General features: G+C 42.7%; 1 protein-coding gene across 8 annotated transcripts in view; it reads right to left on the bottom strand.

Moving 5' to 3' along the window:
- larp1b (La ribonucleoprotein 1B) overlaps positions 1-15,746 on the bottom strand; it is a 37,814-nt gene extending 22,068 nt beyond the window's left edge. For all 8 annotated transcript variants that reach the window (XM_015969394.3, XM_015969397.3, XM_054741845.2 and 5 more), the window contains exon 1: positions 15,172-15,746. In XM_015969394.3, the coding sequence (XP_015824880.3) occupies positions 15,172-15,520 (349 nt within the window). In that variant the 5' untranslated portion in view covers positions 15,521-15,746. The remainder of the gene's footprint in view (positions 1-15,171) is intronic.
- Between the last annotated feature and the right edge of the window lie 575 nt (positions 15,747-16,321).

Genomic DNA, 16,321 nt, shown 5'->3' with positions numbered 1-16,321 from the left:
GCTCTCTAGTGAGTTGCTTTGGGTGGAACCAACCCAAGCCTCTAATTGGTGGATAGAGTCAGCCTGCAGTGGCTTCCTGCGTGTGCGATTCATTATCAGTCTGGATGCAATGGTGTAAACATCTTCTCTGACTGCAGCTCAGAACCACCGCTCCAGCTGCAGGAGGGAAACAGACTGCTGTCTCAGTGAGAGAGTAGGAAGCTGTGTGCTTCATATCAGAGTCCCCAAAAGCAACACGACTCACAGCCGCTTTTCTTTACCAACTTAAGGGAACTTCTCCACTTGTCTTTTGCCCCGCCCACATGTTTGGAGACATCTGCATTCCTGGGAAGGCAATGTGAACAAAATCTGGCAGTGCAGGGACAGGCCAATGCTACCAAGACTGGACTGGACTGGGCCAGATGTGAAAATGGCAACGGAGTCATGGCTGCAGAAATAGTGCACCACAGTGAACATTTTAAACCCAACAGAGAAGACTGAGTGAGACCAGTGTTGTATCAAAAAGTGTTCCTGTGAGTCTCTCACTGGGTGCAACTCTCTCCTCTCTGCTGCTTAAATTGGTGAATCGAGTCAGATTAAGACTCAAACACTTGTGTTAACCTGCTCAGGATTATAGCAAGAGTTGGCCTCTGTAGATCATCTAAAGGTTTTCTCTGAGGAATATTCTACAGTGTTTATGAGTTTGAAATTAAGTCATGAACAGATTATAATCCAGTTTAATATTAAAACAACCTGAACAAGGTTCTGTCAGTAGAAACCAGCTCAGATTAGATGTGGAAACAAAAAGTAACCTAAGTGGGTTATGGATGCAAAACATCCAGCTTGGTGGTATTTTTAATCAAAGCGAAGGCAGAGCTACAGTCATTTGTAATGTGTGTATAATCGGCATTCAATAATGTTGGAAAAGTCAGAGCTGCTTTCAAAACAGATTACTTTTGCATTTGGTTTTTCCCTTTGGGAGTCAACATAGCAAATCATCTGTCTTCACTAATTCCAAGTTCGCCAGCAAACTCGGAGCAACCCGACAGAGAAAGGTACGTGAATGAATAAAGACAAATTGCCAACAGACTGCAAAAAGTCAGGGTTTCTACTTCAGCCGCATGCCTGCTCCGTCATGGGAACGAACATCGCTCAATTCAGTTGATTATTGATGGAGTAATCAACTTGAAATAAGAGCAACGCTGCTACCTTTTAATGTGTTCATAAAATTAACACGTTTGTTAATTGATATACTTCCTAAACAAACAAAAGAGATATTTAAAAGAACAACTTGGATGTGTTTTCTTTATTTTCTTATTATTTTAATGCTTTCCTGAAAAGTATTGGCAGATACTACAAATTCAATCACTCGGAATCGGATCTGGAGGAAAAAACATTACTTCCTTAGTTTATCTGCCAAAAAATATCACTCATTCAGTAAGTACACTGATAAAAAATGTGTCAATATTACAAACAAATCTAAAAGTAGCCCCGTAGATAATATTTAAAATAGTTTTACAAGTATGTGGCTGCACTGAGCAAAGTGAGATCCCACGACAGGGCAGACACTCTGTCATCAGCTGTTGAGTTGTGTGAGTAAAATTGTGACGAGAACAAAACTCATACGGCAGCTCCAGGAGACAGTCTCTTTGCTTTTTAATGTGTTCAGTGTTGGCTGGCTCCGTGTTTTTGTCCAAGTTGCTGCATTAAACTCTAAGAGCAGAGTGTTTGTTTTTAAGGTAGCAGACTAGGACTAAATGCAAACGCAATGTGACGATGCCTGAAGGGGGAAGCCGAAAGACAAAGAAGTTTGTTTTAAGGTGTCATAACAGAATCATAGTGTGAAATACCAAATCTGCACACAATAATAGTGGCTGTAGCACTGCATTTACGGTCTCGCTTAAAATCTAAACTACAGAAATTTTGAGTGATTTATTAACTAGTAGAAGTACTTTGAAATTGATTCTGTAATTTACTGGTAACCAGTGTAGTGATGCAATAACAGGAGTGATGTGTTCGGTTCTCTTGGTTCTTGTTAAGACTCTAGCAGCAGCATTCTGAATAAGCTGCAGTTGCTTCGTAGCTTTTTTGGGAAGACCAGTCAAAAGACCATTGCAATAGTTCAGCCTGCTGGAGAAGAACGCGTGAATGAGTTTCTCTAGAACTTGTCTGGAAATGAGACCCTTGAGTCCTGCTATTTGATGGAGATGATAAAACGCTGATCTAGTTATAGCCTTAATGTTACCAGTGAAGCTCAGGTCGGAATCAATTATGACACCAAGATTTCTAACCTGGGTCTTTGTTTTTATTCTAGCCCTTACATATAATGGCATCCTAATGATTTTTCACTGGGTGGAAAATCGATATTCAACATTGGATCTTTTTTTTTACTCTTGGCCTCTTCAACCAGCCCACGTGCACGCCACGAGCATGTGCACTCCAAAAAGAGATCTTGAGTTCTGGCTTCAGTCATCACAAAGGCAGGATGTACAGTACCAGGGATGTGTATTGTTGAAATTCTGGCGATACGATACATATCACGATACAGGGGAGACAATACGATATATCATGATATATTGCGATACATTCAGTCAGACGTTACAAGCAATTTTTTTACTGAATTTATTGTAAGAATGTTCAATAAACAGTCCAAACTGATACGTAACATGTTTAACATGAGGTATCTGAACCATGATGGAGGGATTTACATTTCAATGGTGGAAACAAAACCTGTTGCACACTGCTGCCAACTAGCAGGTGGCGATTGAATTGCACAAAATGAAAAGAAAATGCACAAATGTTTGTATGTAAATTCTGTCAAAAATTAGATACACAGCTTTTGAATATTGATGTAATAATCGCAGGAAAAAAATCACGATATATTGCCATATCAATATTTCCGATACACGGCTTTTGAATATCGATATAATATTGCTTGAAAAAATATCAAAAATATATTGCCATATCGATATTATCTTACATCCCTATACAGTACCATATATGAACAACACCGCTATAGCCTGCACTGTTCCACTTCCAGAAAAGATGACCAGAACTTTTCATTTGGAACTAGTTGTATTTGAAAATATAGTAATTATGGTTCACATTTTAAAATATCACATTTTTATCATTTCAGCTGTAATCAAGCACCCAAATGTTTGCTGGGTTTTAACACAATTTTCAGTGATAGAAATAGTTTCAGCTGAAAATGTGTCAAAAGGATAGCTCAACTAGTAAGACACCTGACTTACATGTGGAGGACCTGGGTTAGAATCCAGGCTGGGATATCAGATTGTCATTTGGAGTTTTTTTTACAGTAATAAGACGCCCAAATGAGATGTGCCAAAAGACGGCCAGAAAATATGTCGGTTCAACTTTAACGTTGGAACTATTTTTCAACCATGGCGGGACGCGTCATTGGGAATTGTATTATGTCCAAGGAAGGTCCCGTCTTTCTCGCCTCTGATTACTCCCCAAAACAGCTTTGTTGGTGGCTGTGGCAGGAGAACAGTCTGCACTTAGCACAGGAAGATGCCGGTTTTCTGCTAAATCAAACAGTCAATCGTAATAGAGTCCTTCTAGCCAATCAGAGGCGAGAAAGACGGGATCTTCCTTGGACAACCTACATTTCCAAATGTCTGGCACAGCCAAAAATTTGTGTGTGCTCTCGAGAGAAAACATTTCCTTTACAAAAAAGGGTCAGAAAAGCACTTTTTTTATTTATTTTTCCAATACAAATTATTTGCATGGCCTAAAAGACTGTAATACAGTGTAGACATCCAAAGTAGTGACTGGTGATGATCCCTTTAAGAAAATCTCAAGATCTGGTCCGATTTCCAATTACGTGATCCAGTCGGAGCATCCCGAGTGTGAGTCGAGTTAAGGCGTACTGAGAGGTGGAAAAGGGCCATGAATAGGGCTGCACGATATTAGAAAAACCTGCGATATTTGATAACAGTGCTTAATATTGCAATATCGATATTACTCGCAATAAATGAACAAATACTAAAGTATGCAGTGTTGATGTCGTCTGGCGTCTGACGTCTGCTCTGGGTTCAAAGCAAACAAAAGTATTGCATGAATTCCATTACAACATAACATTTTTATTGCAAAAATATGCAGCTGCACCTGCTACTGTATTAGCAGCAAAACAACAAACTGCATGCATGCAGTTTCTCAGTGACTTTAAAACATCACCTCCACCATAAAACTTTTTCTGATGCTCCAAATACGGAAAAACATCCCTTACCAGGGTTTTTGAATAAATAAAAAAAATCAGAAAATAAGTTTAAATGTTAAATAATCGTTAACATCACTTAAATGCAACAGCAAATTCTCTCATTGCTACTGAGCATTTTCTCCACTTACAGTGGGGCAAAAAAGTATTTAGTCAGCCACCGATTGTGCAAGTTCTCCCACTTAAAATGATGACAGAGGTCAGTAATTTTCATCATAGGTACACTTCAACTGTGAGACAGAATGTGAAAAAAAATCCATGAATTCACATGGCAGGATTTTTAAAGAATTTATTTGTGAATCTGGGTGGAAAATAAGTATTTGGTCAATAACAAAAATTCAACTCAATACTTTGTAACATAACCTTTGTTGGCAATAACAGAGTTCAAATGATTACTATAGGTCTTTACCAGGTTTGCACACACAGTAGCTGGTATTTTGGCCCATTCCTCCATGCAGATCTTCTCGAGAGCAGTGATGTTTTGGGGCTGTCGCCGAGCAACACGGACTTTTAACTCCCTCCACAGATTTTCTATGGGGTTGAGGTCTGGAGACTGGCTAGGCCACTCCAGGACTTTCAAATGCTTCTTACTGAGCCACTCCTTTGTTGCCCGGGCGGTGTGTTTGGGATCACTGTCGTGTTGGAAGACCCAGCCACGTTTCATCTTCAAAGCTCTCACTGATGGAAGGAGGTTTTGGCTCAGAATCTCATGATACATGGCCCCATTCATTCTGTCCTTAACATGGATCAGTCGTCCTGTCCCCTTAGCAGAAAAACAGCCCCAAAGCATGATGTTCCCACCCCCATGCTTCACAGTAGGTATGGTGTTCTTGGGATGCAACTCAGTATTCTTCTTCCTCCAAACACGACGAGTTGTTTATACCAAAAAGTTCTACTTTGGTTTCATCTGACCACATGACATTCTCCCAATCCTCTGCTGTATCATCCATGTGCTCTCTGGCAAACTTCAGATGGGCCTGGACATGCACTGGCTTCAGCAGCGGAACATGTCTGGTACTGCAGGATTTGATTCCCTGCCGTTGTACTGTGTTACTGATGGTGACCTTTGTTACTGTGGTCCCAGCTCTCTTCAGGTCATTCACCAGGTCCCCCCGTGTGGTTCTGGGATTCTTGCTCACCATTCTCATGATCATTTTGACCCCACGGGATGAGATCTTGCGTGGAGCCCCAGATCGAGGGAGATTATCAGTGGTCTTGTATGTCTTCCATTTTCTGATAATTGCTCCCACAGTTGATTTTTTCACACCAAGCTGCTTGCCTATTGTAGATTCACTCTTCCCAGTCTGGTGCAGGTCTACAATTCTTTTCCTGGTGTCCTTCGATTGCTCTTTGGTCTTGGCCATAGTGGAGTTTGGAGTCTGACTGTTTGAGGCTGTGGACAGGTGTCTTTTATACAGATAATGAGTTCAAACAGGTGCCATTAATACAGGTAACGAGTGGAGGACAGAAAAGCTTCTTAAAGAAGACGTTACAGGTCTGTGAGAGCCAGAGATTTTCCTTGTTTGAAGTGACCAAATACTTATTTTCCACCCAGATTTACAAATAAATTCTTTAAAAATCCTGCCATGTGAATTCATGGATTTTTTTTCATATTCTGTCTCTCAAAGTTGAAGTGTACCTATGATGAAAATTACTGACCTCTGTCATCATTTTAAGTGGGAGAACTTGCACAATCGGTGGCTGACTAAATACTTTTTTGCCCCACTGTATGTGGTTATGATATAAGGCTGTTGCTGCAACTGGAATGAGATCTGTGCTGGGCCAAAAAGGGAGAATATTAAGATTTTCTGAGGGAAAGAGAAAAACAATTGTCTACCTTTCAGAATAGGAACTGGCAAAAAACTACTTGGAAAATATGTGAAAATGTTTGTTTTTAACCCCAAATTGAGCAAGTTTACCTAGATCTTAAAAAGCAGCTCAGAGGATGAAACTGCAACTATGATTCTGGTAACAAGCTAACAAATTGAAGTAGCTCCTCTAAGATAACCAGCTAGCAGAGCTTCTGACTGACAGTTTATGTGCAGCAGCAAATCAACTATCCTGATTAACAAGGTTATAAAAGCTCATAAATGAAAAATCACTTTGATGTGTGGGGGAACTTTTCCAGGCCCTCTTTAGCAGGGTGGGACTGGGAGGAGAGTGCTGTAGCCTTTTAGCTGGAAGCTAACCGGAGCCTGGGGCTAACGTCACCAACAAGCCCCCACAATGCGGCTCTAAGATTGGTCTCAACCCGGAAGTACCAAAAATTGCAGTTCCACCCTCATCCGCTGGGGGCTGGTGTAAGAAGCGAGCAAATCCTCATTGACTCCCATGTTAACAATACAAATTTTACAGCAGAAATAAACATGTTTACAGCCTGGTACCAAAACATGTTTTTTGTTTAAATGATCTAGTTTACACTCATGACAACTCTGAGGGGGGTGAATTTTTTTCTCACTCTTCTGTTTAATTGTATTAAAAGCCTAAAATTCTGTATAATTAATGAGCATCAGACCCACGTGACCACAGCGCTAGCTCCGTGGAAAGGCCTCAGTCGAGCCTCGGTCTGGCCTGGAAACTGCTCCGGGATTTTGAGTCTCTGTGTTTGTGTATTCTTTTTTTTGGATATTTTTTGTGCATTTGTTGGACAAAATGACTTGCTGTGGCATTAATTGCACTAAGAGCGTCCAAGCAGTCTCCACTTCATTTTTTACGGTAAGTAAAATTATATTTATGTATTTTAGGTCACTGCCGAGCTGAGCTTAGATTTTAACATGTACTGTTTAACCATGAAATTTAAATGTAATAGGGTAAAACCCAGTGCATTTAACATAATGCTGCACTTTAGAAAATGGGCTGAAATAAAACATGTTGGTGGAGCTGGGTTCCGACTATCGGCTTGTGGAGCTCTCGGGAGACCAATGTTTTCCACCCGTTCTCGCCTCCCCGCAGCTCGGCGCATCTCTGTCTGATTGTGGCTTCTGTTTGATGTGCGGGCTGACGGCTTGTGGAGCTCTGGGATGGAAACCTTTCCACCCGGTTCTCCCCAGTGGCAGCTCTGCGCATCTCAGATCGTAGCGGCCCTTGTCTGCTGTGTGGCTGCCGGCTTGTGGAGGTCTCCGAGACCTCTGTGTTCCACCCGGTTTTACCCAGCGGTCAGCCCGGCGTATCTCTGACTCAGAAGCTCTGGTGTTGTGCACAGTTAACTCCGGTTGTAGCTAGGTTGCTACCTCCGTTAGCTTAGCTCCCACCTCTGCATTAGCTTTGGGTTAGCTTCAGGTTAGCTTGTAGCTAGTTCGACCGGGTGTCGTCAGTTGATCCCAGCCTTACAGCCCCACCCTCAGCTCCACCTCTCTTCCCTTTTATGGAATTGTCTGTGCTTGACGGAACCTGTGACACGGTCAAAATGGCAGTGGTGGCCACCTCCCATTTTGGCACAAAAACTTATTATTGGAGCCTATGGAAACCCACTGTCCATATATGTATGTCGATGGTCACCACCCGGTGGAACACTAGCGACATGGAGGTAGGTGGGTTTGTTCACCGGCACATGTCACAGTCAGCCTGGTTATTATCAGCTGCTTAACGACACCGAGCGGACTCACGTTCACGTTTGAAAGCAGCGCTGATTCCAGAAACCTCAGCACGAAATGCATTCGTTAATCTGAGCCAGCAAGACGAACAAGGGAAGCGAGCGGCTGCGGAAAGCGGGGGCGCAGCGGAGATAGTGGAATTTTGGGGTAAGGGTCTACGTAGGGGGCGGGCGTATTATGTGAACGGACCCATCTGATTGGATGCATATCAGAGGGGCTACATTTGATTGGTCAAATAATACTTCCGCGTAAAAAACAGAGCTGGTTTACAAAAAGTTGATGTATGACATGGATGGAAATGTTTGAACCAAACATTTATTGCCGTTTTTGACGTGCTTTGTGATGGGCCTATCGCACGTCCTATTATCGCGATGACGATAATTTTGATATATTGTGCAGCCCTAGCTATAAACTAATCTAAATTAATGGTGAGGAGCCAGATGATTTCAGCGCCCATGCTGAACTAGAAAATACACAGACACCACAAGGGTAAAAAGACGAAACATGCTGAGAGTATTTCGTGTGCAGCCAGTAGTTATGTGTCAGAGTCTCTGCAGGCTGGGCGTGACTGTCTTCAGCCCGACAGTCCCTATCACTCAGCAGAGGATGGGTGGATTGATAAGACACACAAGCCCATGTGAGCGGGTGTAAGCCTGAGCGAGCCCAAGTTAGTCCAGACCAACAATAGTTTTGGATGCACAAGCTGTGGAATCTTAATTTATCAAATAAATGGCAAAGGGCCTGTATTTGATATAGTGCCTTCTATGGTTCTACAACCCTCCAAGGCACTTTACAACACAGTCATCCACCCAGGCAAACACACATTCACATGCTGGTGGTGATAAACTACAAGATACAGTGGGGCAAAAAAGTATTTAGTCAGCCACCGATAGTGCAAGTTCTCCCACTTAAAATGATGACAGAGGTCAGTAATTTACATCATAGGTACACTTCAACTGTGAGAGACAGAATGTGAAAAAAAATCCATGAATTCACATGGCAGGATTTTTAAAGAATTTATTTGTGAATCTGGGTGGAAAATAAGTATTTGGTCAATAATGAAAATTCAACTCAATACTTTGTAACATAACCTTTGTTGGCAATAACAGAGGTCAAACAATTACTATAGGTCTTTACCAGGTTTGCACACACAGTAGCTGGTATTTTGGCCTATTCCTCCATGCAGATCTTCTCGAGAGCAGTGATGTTTTGGGGCTGTCGCCGAGCAACACAGACTTTCAACTCCCTCCACAGATTTTCTATGGGGTTGAGGTCTGGAGACTGGCTAGGCCACTCCAGGACTTTCAAATGCTTCTTACGGAGCCACTCCTTTGTTGCCCGGGCGGTGTGTTTGGGATCATTGTCCGGTTGGAAGACCCAGCCACGTTTCATCTTCAAAGCTCTCACTGATGGAAGGAGGTTTTGGCTCAGAATCTCATGATACATGGCCCCATTCATTCTGTCCTTAACACGGATCAGTCGTCCTGTCCTCTTAGCAGAAAAACAGCCCCAAAGCATGATGTTCCCACCCCCATGCTTCACAGTAGGTATGGTGTTCTTGGGATGCAACTCAGTATTCTTCTTCCTTCAAACACGACGAGTTGCGTTTATACCAAAAAGTTCTACTTTGGTTTCATCTGACCACATGACATTCTCCCAATCCTCTGCTGTATCATCCATGTGCTCTCTGGCAAACTTCAGACGGGCCTGCACATGCACTGGCTTCAGCAGCGGAACACGTCTGGTACTGCAGGATTTGATTCCCTGCCGTTGTAGTGTGTTACTGATGGTGACCTTTGTTACTGTGGTCCCAGCTCTCTGCAGGTCATTCACCAGGTCCCCCCGTGTGGTTTTGGGATTCTTGCTCACCGTTATCATGATCATTTTGACCCCACGGGATGAGATCTTGTGTGGAGCCCCAGATCGAGGGAGATTATCAGTGGTCTTGTATGTCTTCCATTTTCTGATAATTGCTCCCACAGTTGATTTTTTCACACCAAGCTGCTTGCCTATTGTAGATTCACTCTTCCCAGTCTGGTGCAGGTCTACAATTCTTTTCCTGGTGTCCTTCGAAAGCTCTTTGGTCTTGGCCATAGTGGAGTTTGGAGTCTGACTGTTTGAGGCTGTGGACAGGTGTCTTTTATACAGATAATGAGTTCAAACAGGTGCCATTAACAGGTAACAAGCGGAGAACAGAAAAGCTTCTTAAAGAAGACGTTACAGGTCTGTGAGATAGGGCTGTCGCGGTTGAGGAATTCCCCCTGCGGTGATTCAGGGTGGCTTAATATTGCGGTGTGCGATATTATTGCAGCCCTTTTTTTAATTGCAGTACTATCTAAACATAATGTTTAAACATTTAAAAAAGGTTAAAAATTGCCATGCCTTCTTTAATAACACTTTACTGAATGCAGATCAAAGGGCAGTAACAACACAGATCGCAGTAACGTTTGTTTCTCCTACAGTTGGAGTCTGACTGAACTTAAAAACAACAAAATTCAGGAGGTTAAACTTTTAAATGCAAATTTGGCTGCAGCCAAACATTTGTTATAACAAATAAGAAACAAGTCCCCATTTTGTTTAGTTGTTTAAAATCAAGCATAAAAAATTACATGTACCGGGCGCGCGCGCGCCGGGGGGCGGCCGCACTATCATTTCACTTTCACACACACGAATGACGGTGATTTATAGCTCGGTCACGTCCTTGTTACCCACAAGGAAAACCAGCATGTTAACCATATACGGTTTGAGAGAGGATCTGAGAGGGGTGGCAACATTTCCAGCAACACTGAAAACCCTCTCGGATGGTGCGCTCGTTGCACTAACGCACACGTACCTGCGTACGACTGGCGAGCAAAGGGAATCTCTCCCGGTCGTTGCTCCACCATGTCAGGGGGGTTTCTTTAGGGTGGATGCATTCCTCCTGCAGGTAGCGAGTGAGCTCCAGCTCGGCTCAAACTCTCTTCGGGACGGTTGCAGAAGCAGTGCTTGTCTGGGACTTCAGCAGGTCTCCGAGCGTTTATTATTATTGTTTTGCCGCTGGTGGCAGCTCCGTCTCGGCCAAGGACTCTGGCTGCGCAGCAGCTGACGTACTGAAAACCAAAGTGCTCCCAAAGGAGCGAAGTAACGTTTCGTTTTGATACCAGTGCAGCCATCCTTCTCAACATGCATCATTGAGTTGAACCAAGTTCAGTAATCGCGGTGACCCATGATGCAGCGTGGTGGGCTTCTTCATATTGCGATATTTCATTTTTGCGGTTACCGCGACAGCCATACTGTGAGAGCCAGAGATTTTCCTTGTTTGAAGTGACCAAATACTTATTTTCCACCCTGATTTACAAATAAATTCTTTAAAAACCCTGTCATGTGAATTCATGGATTTTTTATCACATTCTGTCTCTCACAGTTGAAGTGTACCTATGATGAAAATTACTGACCTCTGTCATCATTTTCAGTGGGAGAACTTGCACAATCGGTGGCTGACTAAATACTTTTTTGCCCCACTGTAGCCACAGCTATCCTGGGACTCACAGACAGAAGCTAGTCTGCCGAGCTCTGGCCTCACCGGTCCCTACAATCACAACCAGCAGCAGGAAAGGCGGGTTAACCATCTTGCCCAAGGACTGCAACAGATGGCCTTGAACCTGCAACCCTCCGGTTCCGGGGTGGGCATTTATCTCCTTTTCCACCATCGTAGTAAACAATTTTTGTAACACCAACAGCTGCAGACTGTGGATTTAATTACCACATATCAGGTAATAAGTAACCAAATCAAACACCAGTGATTTGTAAAATTAGTCATCAAAAATAAAACACGAGTGATACCACTGAAATTAGGATAAAGGTTAATTGTTTTGTATCTTCTCTAAATTCTGTTACTTTAATTACATGTTCTTCTGGGACCGTCTTCCAGCCCCTGGGAGGTTTGTTTATGTTTTTTCTGTTTTGACAAACAAAAGGAAGGCTGGGAACCAAAATAAAGGCTATCTTCTAAATCTTCACAAACAGCTCGACCAGGGCTCTGCAACCAAACTAAATTCTGAAAAGGACTAGGTGAGTTAAGCTTGTTAGTATCATAGAAACAATGAGAATATCAAGTCTGAAGTAGGACTGGACGATATCGGAAAAATTCCCACCATAAAACCATATTTTATATCAGTATCGATATATATAAAACAATTTAAAACCAGAAACCAGCAAAAACACAAACCGTTGTAAAAGCAGATACGTTCCAAAGTTTGGGATCAAGAGTGAAACTATGGAAAGATTAGCCAATGCTAAGCTAGCGAGTAGCATGCTCACGATCAAGTGGGTTTCAGAAAAAACATGATGGTTGTGAATGACTAAACTAATGTTTATAATTTAGCTCATGGTGGACTACAACCACACAGTTATGAGCCTGCTGCACGCCCCAGAGAGCAGAGACAAGTCAGAGGGAGAAACGAGGACTAGAGGAGAGAAGCCGAGCTGTGGTGTCTCAGAGAACGATGCTGGCTAGCACGCCTTTTCTGCACAAACCTGTAGTTATCATCCATTTATCGTTATCGAGGTGAAATCCTCAATATATTGTGATGTTGATTTTAGGCCATATTGCACAGAACTAATACACACACACGTTTTAGCAGCACATTGATTGTGAAAGACAACTGAACACTAACTATGTGCAAAAAATAAATTAAATAAGTCAATAAATGTCTTAATATTTATTGAACTACAAATATAAAACAAACTCAAAACATAAAAAAGTGTGTTGGGGTCCTTTGGGTCCTTTCTTCAGTTTAGTAGTGGCAGCAGTTGGCCTCACAGGTGCCTGATTTATTATTTTTTTTAAATCTGCCTTATAAAATAATTTTGTCTGATATGGTAAAAATTGAATATATCGGTCAGCCTCTACTACAGATTACTGTCAAGTACCACCCAACTGAAATATTATTGGTCAGTATTGATTCTTGACAACAATAAATGGTAAATGGTCTGTATTTGTATAGTGCCTTCTTAGGGTTTTACAACCCCCCAAGGCACTTCACAACACAGTCATTCACCCATTTATACGCTGGTGACGATGAGCTACAATGTAGCCACAGCTGCCCTGGGGCGCTCTGACAGAGGTGAGGTCTGCCAAACACTGGCGCCACCGGTCTCTCCCACCACCACCAGCAAGCAAGGAAGGTTAAGTGTCTTGCTCAAAGACACAACAGCAGCATTCTCTGGTCAGAGCAAGGATCAAACCTGCAACTTTCTGATTACTGGACAACCCGCTTGACCTCCTGAGCTACTGCTGTGTGTTTAAGGTGTTTCATACTCGTTAAAATCCGCTCATGTAACGTAGCTTAGCGCTTTAGAGAGGGGGACGGGGAGGGGGGCCTGTCATCCTATTCGGGGCAGGCGGTTTGGACCTGGGTTCGACCCAGAACCCAGCTTCCCTGGCCCACTAGGGATTTTTGAAAGCTCCCCATCCTCTTCTGGAGCTCAGCACGGACCTCCCTGACCTGGTTCCAATGCTGATCTGGGCTCTAGGAGCCCGCAAGTATTTTTCAAAACTCCGCACGGGACTCTGGGGGGGGTAAGAGGCATGTTGAACTCCCATCACATCACTGGGATTGTAATCCTCTGGTCTGAAGTGCGCATCACAAACGACCGTGTTTTCAGCTGCACAAAACACACTAGGAATGGAAGATGGTGGCGTTTATTCTCTTATTTGGAAACCCGTGGACTCGATGTCCAGACCTGCTGGAGTTTTAAAACTCAAAAACTAAGTTCTCACCACACTGAGCTTCAGGCTGGACTAGCTTCTAACTCCCCATCGTTATGTCAGAGATTTTTAAAAGAGCGTTTTTAGAAGCTTTGCTGAAAAGGGCCACTTTTTACTCAAAATAAAGCGCTGTAATGTTTAATGAAACAAAATACTCACAATAAGCATTTCAAATAGTATTTTTTGGACAGCATTTTACATGAGATGAAAATGTACCTGAAGTTCTTTCTTTAAGTGAGATTTAAAAAGATCAGAAGGTTTTTTCTTTTATTTTTAAGATTTGTTTTCAAGGACGTGAACATTTTTAAGTAGAGGAGGCAACAGACTCCGACGCACTGGAACAACAGATCTGTAGAGGATTGTCAAATTTTGAGTTTGCCAAGATTAGCAGATCTACAAATCCTCTAACATTTATTTAATGCTGTGTTCTTTTATTGAGCAGGAAAGTAACAGATGGGTGTACGTTGTTTCTAAACGGGCGATAAAGACATTATTGTTCTGGGAAGTTTCATACAAAAGAAAACACAAGTAGCGAAAAAGAAACCATAATTCAGCAGTTTAGACTGCGTTTACACCAGCTGCCAACAACAGCTACCACAAGAATGTAGACTGAAAACTTTGAGTGCATTTATTCTGTTTTATTTTTTTATAAAATGGGAATAGCTCCTAAGGGGCTCACAGAGGCATTCAGGGTCCTGAACGTTAATGTTAATACTTATTCAAAATGTACCTTTTGGCTTCCTTCCCTTCTGTTTATACATTAAAAAATAAACATGTTTGAGGATATTTTCATTCTCAAACAGAAACTTCAACATCGTCACTCTAAGTATTACCTGAAAAAGTTTTATTTGAAAATTATGTGTAAAATATGCAGATATGCATGTAGGTAAATACTGTTTAGATCATAATTAGCTTGTGATCATCTCAGGGGAACTTTTACTTCCCCATTCCACCCCCACCTTTAAAAAGCTGGACTGGAATTATTTACAAGTTTTACCAAACTGTAAACATATGCTTGTTTCCAGCCCGGTGCAGCTTCAGCTTGTCGTTCCACCTGTTCACGCACCTTGAGCATACATGACAGCCCGATCTGACTGGTGGGAGGACCTGCAGGCAGCCAGGCCATTGGTCGTGTGAAACGTGCCTTTACAACAGCAGGGGCAGCTAGCCTGCTGCTTGTTTTAGCTTTTATTACCGAGGTGAGAAAGCAGCTCCGGCCCGAAGCTGATTCTGGGTCGAACACAACTTCGCCTGAGCTACTAATCTCCCAAAAGCTGGCTGTCACCTTTCAGTCCGCGAAGGGGAAAGCGGACTGAAAGGGAGAAACTGCTCGTAGCTTAAGTTGTCAAAAGTCAGCACGTGGTGCTCGGGAGCAACCCGAGAACAGGAGGGGGATGGGGCAAATGTGCAACCAACACCACCTGCGCTGACAGGGGAGTTCATAGATTTAATTCACATATAAAACATCTCAAATGTGGACTGACAGATTAGTAAAACTGATATTATTACTGTTGGGTTCTTTGCAGTTACCAGTATGCTGCAACAGCTGTTAGTGGGAGCACTGGTGTCAGACCAGTTATACCCATCTAAAAGTCAACGTAAACACGCCTCACCTGTCTCTTGGGAGCGGGAGTTGACTGGAACTCTACCGGTGGTCCTCTTTGTCCACGGGTTGACTTTCGGTGGAGGAGCTTCAATAACTTTCTTCTTCACGACCTGAACAGCCGAGTCAGCAGCGCCGACGCACTCCTCGTTCTCCTTGTCGTTTTCTTTGCACTTCTTGTGTGCGTCCGCCGAGCTCTTGGTAGCCTCGGGGTTGTGCTCATCTGTTAGCTGTTCCTCTAAGCTTTTCTGATCCTCTTGTTCTTTCAGGCGAGCCCCCTCCGAGCTCTCCTGCACCCCACCGGAGCTGCCCGCTGTCAAACCCAAATCAACCTGACTACACTCGACCTCAGTGGACATCCTGCTAGTTTCCTAACAGCGCCCGCTGTTAAATCCAGTGTGGATTATTGATTCTGTAATTCTTACGCAGAGAAAAGTAGCGAAAAGCCCGAGACGAAAATCACTCGAGGTAAACAAAATTTGGGCTGGACCGCGTTAGCCAGCTAGCCAAATAGCTCCTTGTAACGAACTGTTAGCTAGCTGAGACCTTTGAGGTGTTTTTCTCCGCGTTGGTGAGTTGTTTCATATCAACAAACAGTTCATATCGAGTCAAAAGTTAGCATTAAATGAAATCTACAAACTCCACCTTGGTTATTTTCGAGTTTCCGTGTATTTAGAGAGAAAATGCATAAGTACAAACTACTGGGTGCCCAAATTCAACTCCACGCTACTAGCCAAGAGCTCGTGCAGCCTGCTGTCCTGCTGCTGTAAACACTGGCTCTGCTGCCCCCAGCGACCACCCGAGGTACTGCAATGTACGGCACCAAGTCCCTAACATTAAACATCGTGTTTGCAAGTGTTTCTAAAGTAACGCTTAACTCTATAAATCCAGTTTGTTCATCTATTTCTCCTCCTTCTACTCTTTAGCAGTTTACATTAGAACGAATAAAAGAAAATAAAAATTATCATTCATTTATTTTTTGGGTGATTTTCTCAGATATGTTCTCTTTGAAGACAACCGTTAAACATGACTTTAATTTTCTGGATTGTATTTTCAGTGTTAGATGTTTATCTTAAATTTTTATTTCTTGATATATTAATTCCTAAATATTTTACATATGTTTTAATTGGTATACTACAAACCGTGTCAAGGGGCTCATC

This window comes from Nothobranchius furzeri, chromosome 18 (genome assembly GCF_043380555.1).
Source record: "Nothobranchius furzeri strain GRZ-AD chromosome 18, NfurGRZ-RIMD1, whole genome shotgun sequence".
In the NCBI taxonomy this organism is placed as follows: Eukaryota; Metazoa; Chordata; class Actinopteri; order Cyprinodontiformes; family Nothobranchiidae; genus Nothobranchius; species Nothobranchius furzeri.
This window is presented reverse-complemented; position numbering and strand designations above follow the sequence as displayed.